The 15,977-nt window shown below is 44.2% G+C and overlaps 1 protein-coding gene across 1 annotated transcript; it reads left to right on the top strand.

Moving 5' to 3' along the window:
* Nucleotides 1–102: 102 nt before the first annotated feature.
* Nucleotides 103–8,124, top strand: FAM177B (family with sequence similarity 177 member B). Its single transcript, XM_045982953.1, is given in 7 exon segments — nt 103–358; nt 2,117–2,363; nt 3,839–4,191; nt 4,468–4,534; nt 6,912–7,009; nt 7,284–7,368; nt 7,371–8,124. Coding segments are annotated over 5 exon segments (507 nt in total). The 5' UTR covers nt 103–358; nt 2,117–2,363; nt 3,839–4,017; the 3' UTR covers nt 7,454–8,124.
* The last annotated feature ends 7,853 nt before the right edge of the window (nt 8,125–15,977 follow it).

Here is a 15,977-nt window from a genome sequence, read left to right as displayed (position 1 = left end):
CATGACCTGAACTGAAGGCAGAGGTTTAACCCACTGAGCCACCCAGGCGCCCCTGCCCTTAGAATTTCTTAAAAGACCCTTAGATGCTTCTAATCTGGCAAGTCAACCGCTGCTGCGTTTCTGTAATGCAGTGTGTGTCACGGGACCGACCTTCCCACAAATCAAACATGCTGCACCCTGGAAGACACACACTAGAGCAAGTCCACGTCAGCAGAGTCGAGGACTCGGCACGACCTCAGCCGAGTTTCACTGACTCACAAGCTCCCAAACAATTTTCAGCACCAAATTCTGCACGACTTTGCAAGCCAAACATAACCGAGTAAAAGCAATGAAAGAAAACGCAGAGGGATAAAGGCAGGTGAGTTGCTTTTGACTATTGTTGTAGGATGTGTTTTATTTCTCATGGCACTGACAATTGGGTCTTAAACACCAAATTAAAATGCTTACTTTTTGCTGCTCTTTGGCGTCAGAAACTAAACAGTAACAACTTTTCCTATTTCTTGCTAAGGTTCTGTTGTGACGCAGTCACTAAGTCAGGCAGGGAAAACCCTGTGCATCGTTCAAGTCTCCTTAGAAGCCCCTGTGCTGGGTGGGCATCCCATCACCTCCCATCACCGTGCTGCAGATGACAAATTTAACCCTAGACTGGCCTTGTGCAACCCTCACCTTCGCCAAGGACATAAACTCAGCACCGTACCACTAAGATCTGGTGATCTTTTCTCCTATACTGAAGGGCATGAACAATTTTTTTTTCTATGCTCAAGGTCTTCCAGTTGGACAAAGAATTAAATTTACGGAAGACAGATTAACAGGAGAAAAGGAAAAAACAAAAAACAAAAACAAACACCACTAAGTTTTATTACATGCACAGAGAGACCCAATAATGAAAATGAGACCCAAAGAAATGACCAAGGCAGGCTGATTTTGTCCTTTTTAGACAGAGAGATGATAGATCTGTGAAGAATTCACAGGACAAACAAAACTTTCAGAGCTTCAATTAGTACGGACTTCTGAGCAGACTCTGGGCTAGGAGAGCGAATCAGTAAAAAGTAATGAGGGTTGTTTCTACAGTCTTCTTGGGTCTAATTTTCCTACCTCTGGTACCCAGGGAGGGTCCCTTTCACATAGATTTCCTGCTTTCAGGCGAGGGTCTGAGTGTCCTTCTCACACAGGCTGGCTCTTAAGTAACCTTTATTTAAAACAATCAATATGCCAAAGCGACCTATTTGGGGCAGCCTGCCCTTGGCCCTTTCAACACATAAATATATGAATATTCATATATGCATAAACATATGTATTTCTGGTCTCAGTTGTTGCTGATCTAACGTCGGCCACTAGTCTGTTACACCATTGTGAGTAATCTGCCTTGTTATCGTAAGCTTTAAGATTTTCTGTAATTCCCATGATCTGGGTTTGATTTCATTATTATTTACCCCTCTTAGGATTCTTTAGGTTTCCTGTATTTGAGGATTTATTTGCTCTTCAATTTTTGAAAATTCATAGCCGTTACCTCTTCAAACATTGTGTTCTCCGTCTCTTCTGTTCACTTCTTCTGAAGTCCCAGTCGGTAAGAATTGGACTTTCTCACCCGTCCTTCATCTCAGAGCTTTCCTTTCATGTTGGTGGAATGACACCGCTTGATGCTGTGCCATGAGAGATTTCGTCCTTGTTCAATCTACTCCAACCCGTCCTATATTGACTATAGATTTCATTTCTAGAATTTCCGTTCAGTTCTTCTTCAAATCAACCTGTTCCTCTGGGATCTTATGTTTTGTTTCTTTTATCCCTATGGCTATAGGAAACATTCATTTTCAAGTTTTGTGTTGTTCTAGTATTTCTAACTCTTGGGTGAAGACTCTCCCCGTTTTTTCATTGGCTTACCCTTCCTCAAGACGATTGGGTTCGTCCTGTGATTTGTAAGTTTTTGCTTTTGCAAGTGTCTCCTCAGCAAGGGTTGTTTTTAGTGGAGAGGCAGCATGCACTGTCTTGCTGAATGTTCCCTTCAGGGCGGCTTTGTGCTTGCTTCCGACAGAGTTCTGTGGGTTTCCCCGCCTTTGGTTCCTGCAACTTCCCCCCTTTCTTTTTTTAAGATTTTATTTATTTATCTGACAGAAAGAGATCACAAGGAGGCAGAGAGGCAGGCAGAGAGAGAAGAGGAAGCAGGCTCCCCGCTGAGCAGAGAGCCCGATGCGGGGTTCGATCTCAAGACCCTGAGATCATGACCTGAGCTGAAGGCAGAGGCTTAACCCACTGAGCCACCCAGGCACCCCTGCAGCTTCACTTTGGTCCTGATACCACAGGAGGACTATGAACTTGGCCACACCCAGCATTTGGTACTGGCCTGGGGTTCCAGTACTTTTCAGGTGACTATTTCTACCCATGTTGCCAGGAGATGACAAATTGCTTTGCCACTTTTGTAAAGCAGTAGCAGTTCTTCTAGTCCGTATTTCATAGGTAACATTGTACACTATTATCTTGGCTTCGTGCAGGGGTTTCACTTCGGCTCCTCACTCTCACAGGATCTGTGATTTGGGCTCTCCTCTCCGCACCCGGGTTAAAACTTTAGCCCCAATGCCTGTATCTACTTCTGATACCCTCAGGAATCATATCAGCTTTCGCTCACCCTTGGGATTTTGAGTTTTCCTTCTTTTGCGGACACCTAGGCTTCCTTCTTTCCAGTGTCTCTCTCTTCTCTCTTCCTGCCTTAGTACAGCTTGATTTAACATTTTTATTTGTTTAATTTTGTGTATTTGAAACCAGAAAGGAGTCGTTCACATCAGCTCAGTCTGCCATATCTGCTGATAAAAATCTTAAAATATATTAAGTACTAATTAAGACAATAGTGTGGTTACCACATTAGAATAGTGTCTAGGGGCGCCTGGGTGGCTCAGTGGGTTAAGCCTCTGCCTTCAGCTCATTCATGATCTCAGGGTCCTGGGATCGAGTCCCGCATGGGGCTCCCTACTTCCTCCTCTCTCTCTACCTGCCTCTCTGCCTACTTGTGATCTCTCTCTCTCTGTCAAATAAATAAATAAAATCTAAAAAAAAAAAGTAAGCACTTAAATACTTACTATAAAAACTAGAATAGTGTCTAATATATACACTATTACGTTATAGGTACTTAAAAGCTAGCTTTTGCTAGACACTTGTTATTTGCTAAAATTTTTTCTAATTCCATGGTGTATCTTTATTCATTGAATTCTCCTTTTATAAGGTTGGTGCTATAGTCAAACATACACTCAAACTGTATTATTCTTATTTTATAGATAAGGAAACCAAGGCACAGAGATACTAAGTAATAGGGTTTGGGTTTTGTTTTTTTTTTTAAGATTTTATTTATTTATTTGAGAGAGAGAGTGAGTGAGTGAGTGAGAGAGAAAGCACAAGCCAGGGAGGAGTGGCAGATGGAGAAGGAGAAGCAGGCTCCCCGCTGAGCAGGGAGCCTAATGCATGGCTCAATCCCGGGACCCAGTGATCGTGACCAAGAGGAAGACAGAAGCTTAACCAACTGAGCCACCCAGGAGCCCCTCTCTGCTCATATTTCAATTGAGTTGTTTGTCTTTTACTTATTGAATTGTAATAGTTCTTTACATATTTTGGAAAGAAGTCCTTTACCAGGTATGCTTGCCAGTTTTTTTTCTTCTTTGTGCAAAGCCTGTACTCTTAATCACTGCATATATTGCCTCTCATTATTTTTTAAAATAATTAGGAAATTTCCACAGGTTAATTTGTTGGTTTTGTAATTAACAAGGGGTGAGAAAACCCTGTTGAAATTTTTGTTTGGAGACCCAAAGTTCGCATTTTCACTACTAATTAAATTTTTTCCATTTTGATACAGAACTGGACAGTCCTTGTTGGATTTGAAGAATTGATGAGATCACAGCTATGATTATATCTGAAGTCTCTAGCTTTACTACCCATTAAGAACAACCAAATACCTCTCAGCTATAGAAACACTGCCCAGGAGACCTGCCCTAAGGTGTCTGGTTTGTAATTCACTAGTTGTTTTATTTTCTTATGGAAGAAGGCAATTTCCGGGAGTCCGAATTAGAGAAGAGTGGATCTCCCAAAGGAACTACTCCCAAAAGAATTATCCATTTCGTTGATGGAGATATCATGGAAGAATACAGCACAGAGGAGGAGGAAGAGGAAGAAAAAAAGGGACAGAAAACAAATTCAACACATGATCCTGTAAGCTTACAGTATCAATATTGGTGAACATGTGGACTGAGTGCATGAGAGATTAAGCCAGACAAGGTTTGTAGAAAATATAGTTTTAAGCTAACTCCTTAGTTTGTTTTCTAGATCCATTTATAGTCAGCTCATAATTTTGGTAACTTTGTATTTCTCCTCTATGAGAAAGAAAATGGAATATACTAGAAAGCATTTGAAACCTCTACATGAAACACTTTGTATCACTACTCTTAGTAATAATTACTCTAACTTGATTTCTCTCTCTTTTTTCAGTCTACCCTTTCATGGGGGCCCTATCTATGGTTTTGGGCAGGCCAAATAGCAAGCACCTCATTTTCTGGTAAGTACTGCCAATGCTATTTATTTGTTTGTCCTAAATACTCGAGGATAGACTGACAGACCCTCAGAGTTAGGACTTCCAATAGTTTACTCCACTCCGTGGCATCCCGGAGAAGGAATGACTTGATCAGTTCTCAATCTATACTTCAACATTTCCAAAGGCATAGAACCTCGCATCTTTAGGCAGACCCTCCCATCTCTTTCCGATTCTTTTTAGTAAATTCTACTTCCTATTTTGTCTTCTTTCAGAGTTATTCCCATTGATCTTAGTGGTCTTTCTTAAGACCGTATAAAGCAAATCTAGGTTCCTCTTTCACAGGACAGAGTTGCAAATATCTGAAGACTATAACCTCTCCCCATCCCCAGTTGACTCTTTTTTCTGAATAAACTTCCAAGTTTTTAAAAAACTATTGTTATATGACACAGTTCCAAGTTCCCTCATCATAACCCCTCTGTTATGAATAAGAACTTTATTGACCCTTCCCAGAGACACAGTGAAAGGCCTAAGTGGCCATTTATAACAGATGAAATACTAAATCTTATTTTGCTTGACATTTACCAATTTTCTTTAAAGCCCAATTGGCAATATCTAATTACTTATTTCCTCCTAACTTGCATATGCTTGTATGGACAACAGGGAGGAAACAACTTTAAAAATGTGAGAAAATATGAAGTATAGCTACAGCTCTGAGGAATCGATCTTCATTCGTTCATTAAACACACATTTATTGAGTGCCAATATGTGTTTGGCACTGTGTGGGTCCCTGGGACATGAAAACAAATGACAGTCTTTGCTTTCAAAGGGCTCAATGTTCAATGGATATTATAGGCCAGTAAACATGCCTATAATTATAATTTGTTGCCACAATTGCCGGATGGAAGGAGCATCGGGACTACCGATGGGGAGACTCAGTAATGCTGACACATGGAGACGGTACCAGCAGGGTGCTATGAAAGTATGGCTAAGGTCAGCGTGGAGACCACGAAAGTCACCGGGGGCAGGGGAGGGGAGGGGAGGGAAGTGTTTAAATTATAGTAAAAAGTAGTGATGGGTGATTTAGTCAGATGATATGCACCTTAAAGGAGCAAGTGCTTTCACACCAGGGTAGAGGGTTATGGATTTGGAAGTTACTTTGGGAACCTGGGTGAGATACCAGTCTTGCCTCAAGCATAACATACTGGCAGAATATATGCTGTCTTCTGGAGAGCTCTGTGCTTTAGTTGGGGGAAGACCGTTCAAAGAGGTGAAATGTTTTGGAGGGAGAAAACCTTAGGAGATTAGGTCAGGTGAAGAAGAAAAACCCAATACAGCGATATGAAAATGTGAAGGCAAACAGGGATGGCAGTGATTTCCATGCTGGGCTTTGACTTAAGATGGCAAGGGGAACCAAGCTGCCCTCCAGGTTCCAAGCAGAACTGTAGCATTCAAGGGCATCTGCGTGGGGCTTCCAGGTGGTAGTGCAAGCACGAGTATGCAAGCACTTAGCACCTGGTCTCTGCACAGAAACTCTGGATATAACTGACACCCAGATGAACCTGTAATGAGTGTTTTCAATCTAAAATTCTAGTAGGTCATAAACAGGAAAACTTCCCAAGATTTATTCTAATATTTTAGAAACTTCTCTTATACATGTATACCATGCACGGTGGCAAGCAAACAGATTAAAGAGCTACAGTATTTTTTTAAAAGGTTTTATCTATTTATTTGAGAGAGAGAGAGAGAGCATGAGAGGGGAGGTCAGAGGGAGAAGCAGACTCCCCATGGAGCTGGGAGCCCAATGTGGGACGTGATCCTGGGACTCTAGGATCATGATCTGAGCTGAAGGCAGTTGCCCAACCAACTGAGCCACCCAGGCGCCCAAGAGCTACAGTACTTTTGAAAAGATAAAACACATTAAAAAAATGTAGAGTCCCATTCCAATGTGTTCTATGAGCAACATCCCAAGAAGAGGAATCAGTCATGGGGATCAGAAAATTGTGTCACTGGGGACGGGGGGAGGTGTCAGAAATCCTACAATTTTAAAGGGAAACATTTCTAGGAGACACCTTCAGGAAACCACTATTAATGCTAAAAACCTTTATCTCTACCTTTCACAACTAAAGCTTCTACTGTGATTGCTTAGCACCAACATTGGCCCTGGGTAGTAAGTATTTTGAAAAATCTCTCCCGACACACCCATCTGGAAAGGATAGTTTAGATGTAATCCCATGGGAGTCCTAGAACTTCTTGAGAATCCAGAGCAACTGAAATCTTTCCTCAGCCTTCCTGTTAAGTGTAGTCATGTATCTCTTCCAGCAAGTTTGAACTCTTACCCCTCAACTGACTCTAAGTTTTAGTTATTAATTCAACTTACCCAAGTGCTTGTTCTTTCTTTTAGCGTGTGAATTCCTTGGTGAAAGATTTGCTACCTTCTTTGGTCTTAATCAACCCAAATATCAGTATGTGTTGAATGAGTACTATAGGACACAAAATAAGGTATGTGACCTCCTGATGGGGGAAGATTGGTTGTTTCCACTTCATATAAATTACTCTCCCACCTGGAAATTATGTACAATTTCCCTCCATGATACTTTGTAGTTGCCTTTCTTGTGTGAAGTTCCAATGTCATGAGATGGGTTGTAGAAGTTGGCTGAACATGAAGCCTGAGAGTCATTAAATAAAGAAGCTTCGTACAGGGGTGTCTCTGCAAGAGGGGCAGTTCAGAGGTATTCAGTCTGCAGTTAAGATTTCTGTGTTTCTCTCCATACAGGAAAGTGACAAGGAAAGTGAAGGGAATGTATCAAAGGCCCAGCCAGCCAAGGTTCCTAATGAAAAGTGTCACCTGGAGGCTGGGGGCAAAGACGACAGGACATTGTCCAGGGTGTTTCTCAGCAGAGTATCTCATCCAGGGAAGGCGTGGCAGCAGATTTCAGCTCATAATGGGCCCTGGGGCTGTAGTTCCTCTGAATGTCTGTTCCACCACCATTGATGACCTTGGGTAACACAGGTTATGCTTCTGAGCCAGATCTGATTTTAATCTCCTTGTGATTTATTCTCTAGCATCCATGATTATAAGCAGTAATGAGAATTATGAATGCTTTCTCAATTTTATAAGCCTCCCAAGTCAACCCCCTTCCCCTGCCCAGCCATAATGGAAATCTTGCTAGTCATCTCTTATTACCGATGTTTGCCCAGAAATCCAAATGCCTTAAGGAACCTGGATCTGGTAATTTTGGACTAAAACTCTTCGTCATGGGGCTGGGGTGCAGAAAAGAAGCTCTCTTCCTCAGAAGAAACTTCGGGCATTATGAAGTCTAAGGAAGTCCCCTTCCAGGGTCTGACCTAAGGTGTGTGCTTCCCAGACGCCACTCTGGCTTCATTGGGACTTGCTTTACAAGAAGCAAACATTTTAAGTAACTTTGTTATGATATATCAAAGTCTTTGAGAACTGGGTGCATTTCCCCCCACACAATTAAAAACAATAATCCAAGCTCTAGAAAAAGTATCTGAAAAATATTTTTTTAATTTATTTGTCAGCAAATTTCAAAACCTGGAAAGATCAAACCTGGAAGTCATAGCTCGATATCACAGGTTGTGCTATGATATAACAGAAAGACATAGGCACTGGGTGTGATGCCAAAACAATGAACACTGTTATGCTGTAAATAAACAAATAAAAAAAAAAAAAAGAAAGACATAGGACTTGCTGTAATAAGACGTGAGGTGAAGTCTCCAGTAAATGGTAGCATTTACTAGTCGTGTGATTTTAGGAGTCCAGATTTCTGAGCGCTTGTCACCTTTTTTGTAAAATAGGGGTGGCATATATTTATTCCTCAAGGGTTACTGTTAAACAAAAATGAGATAATAAAAGCGAAAACACTTTTAAAACTGTTGATATTCAACAGTAATGCTTAAGTAGTGTTATAGACTGCTACCTTGAAAGTCCCTAAAGAACCATGGCTTCTGGAATTCACGCCCTGATACTGTCCCAGCTACCTTGATGCTGGGCTTGGCCACGTGACTTTGTTGGCCAATGAGACAGTAGCAAATGTGACGCAAGTGGGGGCCTGATGAGTACTTGTGAATGGGAGACTGTCCTCTTAGAAACTCCATTTCGTAAAGAAGCTTGGGCTAGACTTCTCACTAAGGAAAGGCCACGTGGAAATAGATTTCCAAGGATGAAAGACTGTCTTGCACATTCCAGTCCCAGCCAAGCTCCTCACCAAATGGAGTCACAAAAATGACCTTCTGTTATACCTCGTGGAGTAGATGAACCCCGCGGCTGAGTCCAGTCAACCCGCAGAATCACGGGAAATAATAAATCATTCCTGTTTTAAGTGTTGGAGGGGTTTATTATGCAGCATATGTAACTGAAGGAGTAGCTCTAGGAGAACGGGAAGTTGGAATCGATTCGATAGGAAATTGAGAAGGTGGCCTTGGGAATAAGGTGTTGTTGGTTAGATATATGAGAATAAGACAGGTTTTGCTGCCTAATCGGACAATTTTAAAGCTCAGTGGCTTGAAACAACAAAAGCTTATTTCTTTCTCATGAGAAGTCTGCTGTCAGTTCAGGTGGCTTCCCAGAGCGTTGGCTCAGTGTACATGCATCTTTGATCCTATGGTTCCTCTACTGTGATGTGCTCAGGGCTGCTGAAGCAGAGACAGAATGGACAATCAACTTCTCCACTAAAAATGAATCCTGTCACCTCTGATTATGTTTCCTCCACCAAAGCAAGTCACATGGCTACAATCAGCTTTAAGGGATGTGAGCCTCCTAGGACAGCTGAGAAGGGGAAACACTTTCTCCTAATGGCAGTATGGGATAAATGATGGGTTCAGGAGTTATGATATTGATTTAATCTCAGCTCTGCTGCCCCTTTGTACATCAATGACCTTGTGCAAGTGACTCAACTTCATAATGTTCCTATGTGTAAACCAGATTTGATACAGGCAGCAAGTTCAATTTGAACTAGTTTATGCAACAAAAAAGAATTTTTCAGAGGTCTACTGAGGTATCTTACGGACCCCAAGAGCAGATAAACTTCAGTAGATCTAGAACAAATTCAGTAAACATATACATAAACAATTCTCTCTTCATTTCTCATCTTTCTTACAGGAGGAAGAAAGATCACTCCATAGCTCTTTTATTTTGTAATCTTTATTTTTTACTGAGATATAACTGATCTATAATATTATATTAGTTTAAGGTATACAACCTAATGATTAATATTGGTATCTATTATGAAACGATCACTACAGTTAGTCTAGTTAACACCCACCACACAGTTACACATTTTTTTCTTGTGATGAGAGCTTTAAAGATCTACTCTCTTAGCGACTTTCAAATATACAGTATATTCATCATGCTGTATGATTACATCATCATGACTTATTTTTATAACTGTAAGTTTGTACCTTTTGACCACCTTCACTCATTTCACCCACCCATCATGCCCCATCTCTGGCAACCACTAATCTGTTCAGTGTATCTGTGAGTTTGGATTTTTGTTACTTGTTTTTGTTGGTTGGTTGGTTTTTAGATTTCACATGTAAGTATGATTAAGTGGTATTTATCTTTCTTCGTCTGACTCATTTCACTTACATAATAATGCCTTCACAGTCCATCCACATTGTGGCAAATAACAAAATTTTGTCCTTTTTCAAGGCTACATAATATTCCACTTTGTGTATATGTGTATGTACCACATTTTCTTTATCCCTTCATGCACCGATGGTTCCTTAGGCTGCTTCTGTGTTTTGGCTGTTGCAAATAGTGCTGCAGTAAACACGGTGCATATATCTTTTTGAGTTAGTGTTTTCCTTTTCTTTGGATAAATGCCCATAAATGGAATTGCTGAATCATGTGGTGGTTCCACTTTTAATTCCTTGAGAAATCTCCATAATGTTTTCCATAGTAGCTGCACCAATATATTTTGCCACCAGGAATGCACAAATGTTTCCTTTTCTCCACATCCACATCAACATTTGCTTTTTCTTTTTCTTCTTCTTCTTTTTTAAAGATTTTATTTATTTATTTGACTGAGAGAGAGAGAAAGAAAGAGAGAGATCACAAGTAGGCAGAGAGGCGGCCAGAGAGAGGAGGGAAGCAGGGTCCCTGCTGAGCAGAGAGCCCAATGTGGGGCTCAATCCCAGGACCCTGAGATCATGATATGAGTTGAAGGCAGAGGCGTAACCCCCTGAGCCACCCAGGTGCCCCAACATTTGCTTTTGCTTGTCTTTTTGATATGAGCCACTCTAACAGGAATGAGGTAATATCTCACTGTGGTTTTCCATTTGCATTTCCCTGATGATTAGTGAATGTTAAGCAGCTTTTCATATAACTGTTGGCCATTTGTATATCTTCTTTGGAAAAATATGTATTCAGATGCTCTGCCCATGTTTTTTTTCTGTTTGTTTGTTTTGTTTTGTTTTCTAATTTTTATTTTTTAAATCTCTTTTCAATGTTCCAGAATTCATTGTCTTCCATGTTTTTAGTCAGATTCCCCCCCCTTTTTTTTTTTGCTATTGAGTCGTAAGAATTCTTTATATATCTTGGGCATTAACCCTTACAAGATAGATGATTTGAAAATATTTTCTCCCATTTGTCTTTTCATTTTGTTGGCAGTTTTCTTTGCTAAGTAGAAGCTTTTTAGTCTGATGTGGTCCCACTTGTTTACTTTTACTTTTGCTCTTCTAGTTTTTGGTGTCAATCGATAACCTTTTATAACTCACCTGTCCAGGTCTGCCTCTTCGTCCCAATTCCAGACATACAGGACACAGAATCTGATTAGCCCTTTTTGCTCAGGTGACCATCCATCAAGTGATTAACTGTGACCAGGGAAGGGGGGTCCTGTAGCAGCAACATGAACAGAGGACTTACTTCCGGGTGAGCAAGAATCTCAGGAGAAGAGGGTCAAAGTGAACGAGGCAGACACACCCCATGACCATTCTAAGGATAAATGTGAAAACTGAGGAAAAACACATGGCTCTTATTAGGTACTTAAGCCATAATATCAATTATAATTATTAGTACTGATAAATGTGAGTTCAAGGAATCTGACTGGTTTATCTCCACTAAGGAAGGGGTCAGTCTTAGCTCTTTATCTGACAGGCCCTGTTAGTCCAATTTCAAGATAAAGTAAACCTCAGCTTCGGATATGCAGAAAAAGTGGCTTACCCTACCAGGTAAGGAGTGGTTATTTGTACCTCAGGTGTCAGGGTACTAAAACCCGGTCCCTGCTTTATTTGCAAAGTTGCCTCAAAACAGACCCCATGATGGACTCTTTTGAACTCTTCAACTTTCCCTAAAAAGGAACGGTACCCTAGAAGATGTCCGCTTAGTGCTGATTCTAGAGAACTAGGCAAACCAAAGTGTAATATTTGCAGGACTGAATTTTATCTAGCAAATAGTATACTCTCAATCTGTTTTTCTTTTCCTCTGAAAGAATGGAGATAATCCCTTATGGTCAGTGACCATGTCAAATCAAGCAAATCTTGAGCTAACAATCCTAAGCAAAGCAAATGGGAACCGATGCCCAGATCTTACCAGGCTGTTGCTGCAAGTTCGCGTTTCCCTTAATATTAACTCATTCTTTTAATATTAATTGGGCATCTCCCTTGGACCAGTTACTGTTTTAGGGCTATCAATCAAAGAGACAAAAATCTCTGCACTCCCCTTGGCCTTAAACTCCAGACAGCTGAATTCTCGGGCCACCCAGGCCTGTGTGGCAGCCTCTCAAAGGGTCCCAATAAGTCTTCACCGTCTGGTGCTCACATCCCTTGTAGCCTTTCCCACACGGAACCAGGGACATCTATGTGACCAACAGAGTATGTCAGAAGTCATGGTGTGACACTTCTGAGATAACTGTAAGAGAGACTATGGCTTCTGTTTTGGTCTCTTTCTTAAACCATTTACTCTGGGGAGAGCCCGCTGTTATACTGTGTGAGTACCTCTGTGCAGCCTGTGGACGGGTCCATCTGGTAAAGAGCCAAAGTCTCGAGCAAACGGCCAGTGAGGAACAGAGGAGTTCTGATGGCACGGTGTCTCCCAAGAGCCAACCACAGCATCCCCATTTCTCCGAATTCCATCCTGGTGGCTACAGGTCACACCCTGGCTGGTATGTCCCCTTGCTCAGAGAGCTGCCAGGACCCACAGGCACAGCTCCCTCTCCTGCACCAGGACTCCAGCAGCACGGGCCTTCAGGCTCCCAGGTGTCTCTGATAGAAGGTAACCCTAACCCCAGCCCTGGAAAGATGTTCACGTCTCCCCCCAACCCAACCAGATCTGCCTTTAAGGACAAATGGCACCATTGGATAGGTTAAGGCTTGGAGTTATTCAGATGCCTTGGGTCCCTCAAGAGCCTGAGCCATTGATTCTCCTGCTTAGAGGAGACAAACACTGATTCAGATCTCCAACAACCACTACCCAGCAGGCACACACAGAGCACAGACCCCTCCAGCAGACCCTGGGCAGCCGGGCCGTCCAAGCCTCTGAGGCCATGGCTGCTCCAACCACCTGGATATTCTCCTGGGATGTCCCCACAACAGAATATAGACCTGAGGCTACAAAGGTGTGAAAGTCAATTCCCTTTTAAAACTGCTGCTGAGGGGCGCCTGGGTGGCTCAGTGGGTTAAGCCACTGCCTTCAGCTCAGGTCGTGGTCTCAGGGTCCTGGGATCGAGTCCCGCTTCGGGCTCTCTCCTCAGCAGGGAGCCTGCTTCCCTCTCTCTCTCTCTGCCTGCCTCTCTGCCTACTTGTGACTCTCTGTCAAATAAATAAATAAATAACATCTTAAAAAAAAAAAAGTGCTGCTGATGGAGACCCAAGGTTATCCATAAGCAAGGGCTCCCAGGTGTCTCATTCAAAGACAACGCAGTCCCTCCAAATAAGGCTTTGGGATTCTCTCCACATCTGGCTTCAGAGGGAACAGGAGCCTTTGTGCAGCGCGAGCTTCAACACTGGCAGATGTACACTCTCCCCCAAGAGTTCACAGCTGTGACTCTGCTCTCCTGAACTGGGTCCCAGTCCAGTACCAAGGCACGGGATGGCCTTACGACCCCCTGCTCCCGAGCTGTGCAGGAGCCTCAAGCACAAATCTCTCTCTTGCACCAGGCCCCAAGGAGCAGGGCCTCTCCAGCCACCAGTGCTCCCAGCTGTCTTGAGGATACCCCAACCAGTCATCTTGGCCCCACGTTGGCAAGACAGTCCAGTGTCCTCCAGCTCTGCTGTCAGCGGAAACGGGCACACACTTGTGGAAGATAAGGCTTGAAATTAGGTAGACGCCAGGTACTCCAAATAGCCCGCTCCTTGACCTGGCCTCTCCCTACATCTGCCCTGTTCCAGGTCCCCAGTTATCCTGACCTGCCAATCCGCAGTCGGCACTTTATCTGCTGACCTTGGGCTGAGTGGGCATCTCCAAGCCCAAGGAGCTCTGAGAGGCCCCCCCAACCACCTGAACGGCTTCAGGGTGGAGGGAGCCCGAGATGGGAAAATATGTTCTTCCCATCTTCTCTCCTTCCCACTCTCCTTCCCTCCCTCCCTGCCTCCTTCCTTCCTTCCTTAAGATTTTATTTATTTACTGTGCTAGGGAGTGCAAGTGCCCACAGAGAAAGAGATTCTCAAGCAGAATCCACGTTGAGTGTGGAGCCCATGCTGGGGCTCGATCCCAGGAGCCTGAGATCACCACCTGAGCTGAAAGCAAGAGTCCAACGCTTAACCGACGGAACTACCCAGGGGCCCTGATGGAAAGATATTTCTGAGGTGGCAGATTTACTATGGGGGCAGTCAGCCCCCATTTGGATTGGCTGCCCAGTGGGTTCCCGGGTTCTCCAGCAATCCGGCCTCGCGTAACTGGAGCCTGTAACTGGAGGGTGTCCCAACCATCCCTCTTGCCTCACCTGGCAGGGCAGTCCTGACTCCTCCAGCTCTTCCCTCCAGGGGGGTGTGCACACTTGCGTGGGTAAGCCCTGGGAACCGGGCTGATGACCTGCACCCCCAGCATCCCTGTCCGGTGACCCTGTTTGCCCAGACATGTGCCCTGTTCAGGGTCGCCCGCTATCAGGACTTCTCGGTTCGCGCACGCACACCCAGCACCTCTTCAGCCCCTGGTGGTGAAACCAGGGCCCTCCAGGCCTGTGGAGCTTCTGTTGGTTCCAAAACACCAGCATAGCCTCCAGGGCAGAAGCAACCTTCCCTCTCACCCCCATAAAAAGTCTTTCTGAACTGGTTCCTTTAAACTAGTGATAGTTCCTGTTTGGACTGGCTGCCTGACGGGGTCCTGGACTTACCATTAACCCAGGCTTCCAGGTGCTTCTTCGTGAAGGTAGGCAGCGCCAGGCCCAGACCTGGCAAGGCAGTCGAGACTCCTCCAGCTTCTCCCGCCAGGGGAAAATGTAGCTTAGAACTCGGAATCAGGAAGATGCCTTCTATCCTGACAGCCGGCTGCTGCGACTCGCCTCTCCAGGAACTTGCTTCCTTCCAAGTCACCTGCTCCCCTGAGGTGCGTGGAGGGCCATCCCAGTACCTGCCCTGTGGGTCTACTGAGGGCCCCTGGCCGGGACCACCTGTGCAGCCTCCTCCCAAGCGGAAAAGCTTTCTGAGAGAGCACCTTAAAACCCGCAACCGTCAGTCCACTTTGGACTGCTTGCCTGATGGGGTCCAGAGCTTCTCCAGCAATCACAGCTTTCAGGTCTCTCTCTTTCCTTAAAGATTTTTATTTAATTGAGAGAGAATGAGCAAGTGAGAGAACATGAGTGGGGGAAGGGGCAGAGAGAGGGAGAAACAGACGCCCCACTGAGCAGGTAGCCCCACATCTGGGGACTCCAGGATCATCAGGGCCTGAGCTGAAGGCAGGCACCCCACTGACTGAGCCCCCAGGGACCCCCTCCCAGGTGTCTCATATCAGAGAGTTTCCTCTTGTAGCACAGGCCAGTGCTGGCAAGGCCGTGCCGTGTCCTCCGGCTCTGGCTTCAGGGCAATACGGGCACCTGGGGCCTGGATTGGGTAGAAGCCTTGGACCTCAGCAGCCCACCTCCCATGACCAGGCTTCTGGCGGTTTCCTGTAACAGGTCCCTGGGTCCCCTGAGCTGCGTGCCACATGCATGAGCTAAAGGCACCTGTCACCCGGCACTGTGTCCCTACAAAGATTCTGGCTCTCGTTGATGAGAACAGAGTGGTGAAACAGCAAAAAATAAAAACAAGGTGTAGGGGCCGTTGGGTGGCTCAGTCGGTTAAGCAACTGACTCTTCATTTCCACTCCAGGTGTGATCTGGGAGTTGGTGGGAGGGGGACAGGGTAGGGAGGGTTGCTGGATCAAGCCAGCGTTGGGCTCTATCCTCGGTGGGGGAGTCTGCTTGGGATTATCTCCTCTGCCCTGCTCTCTCTCAAATAATAAATCTTTAAAAACAAAAAACAAAACAAAACCAAAACAAAATTTTCAAAAGCAAAACAAAACAAAATCTTTAAA

Source organism: Meles meles, chromosome 17, assembly GCF_922984935.1.
Source record: "Meles meles chromosome 17, mMelMel3.1 paternal haplotype, whole genome shotgun sequence".
NCBI classification, from domain to species: Eukaryota; Metazoa; Chordata; class Mammalia; order Carnivora; family Mustelidae; genus Meles; species Meles meles.
This window is presented reverse-complemented; position numbering and strand designations above follow the sequence as displayed.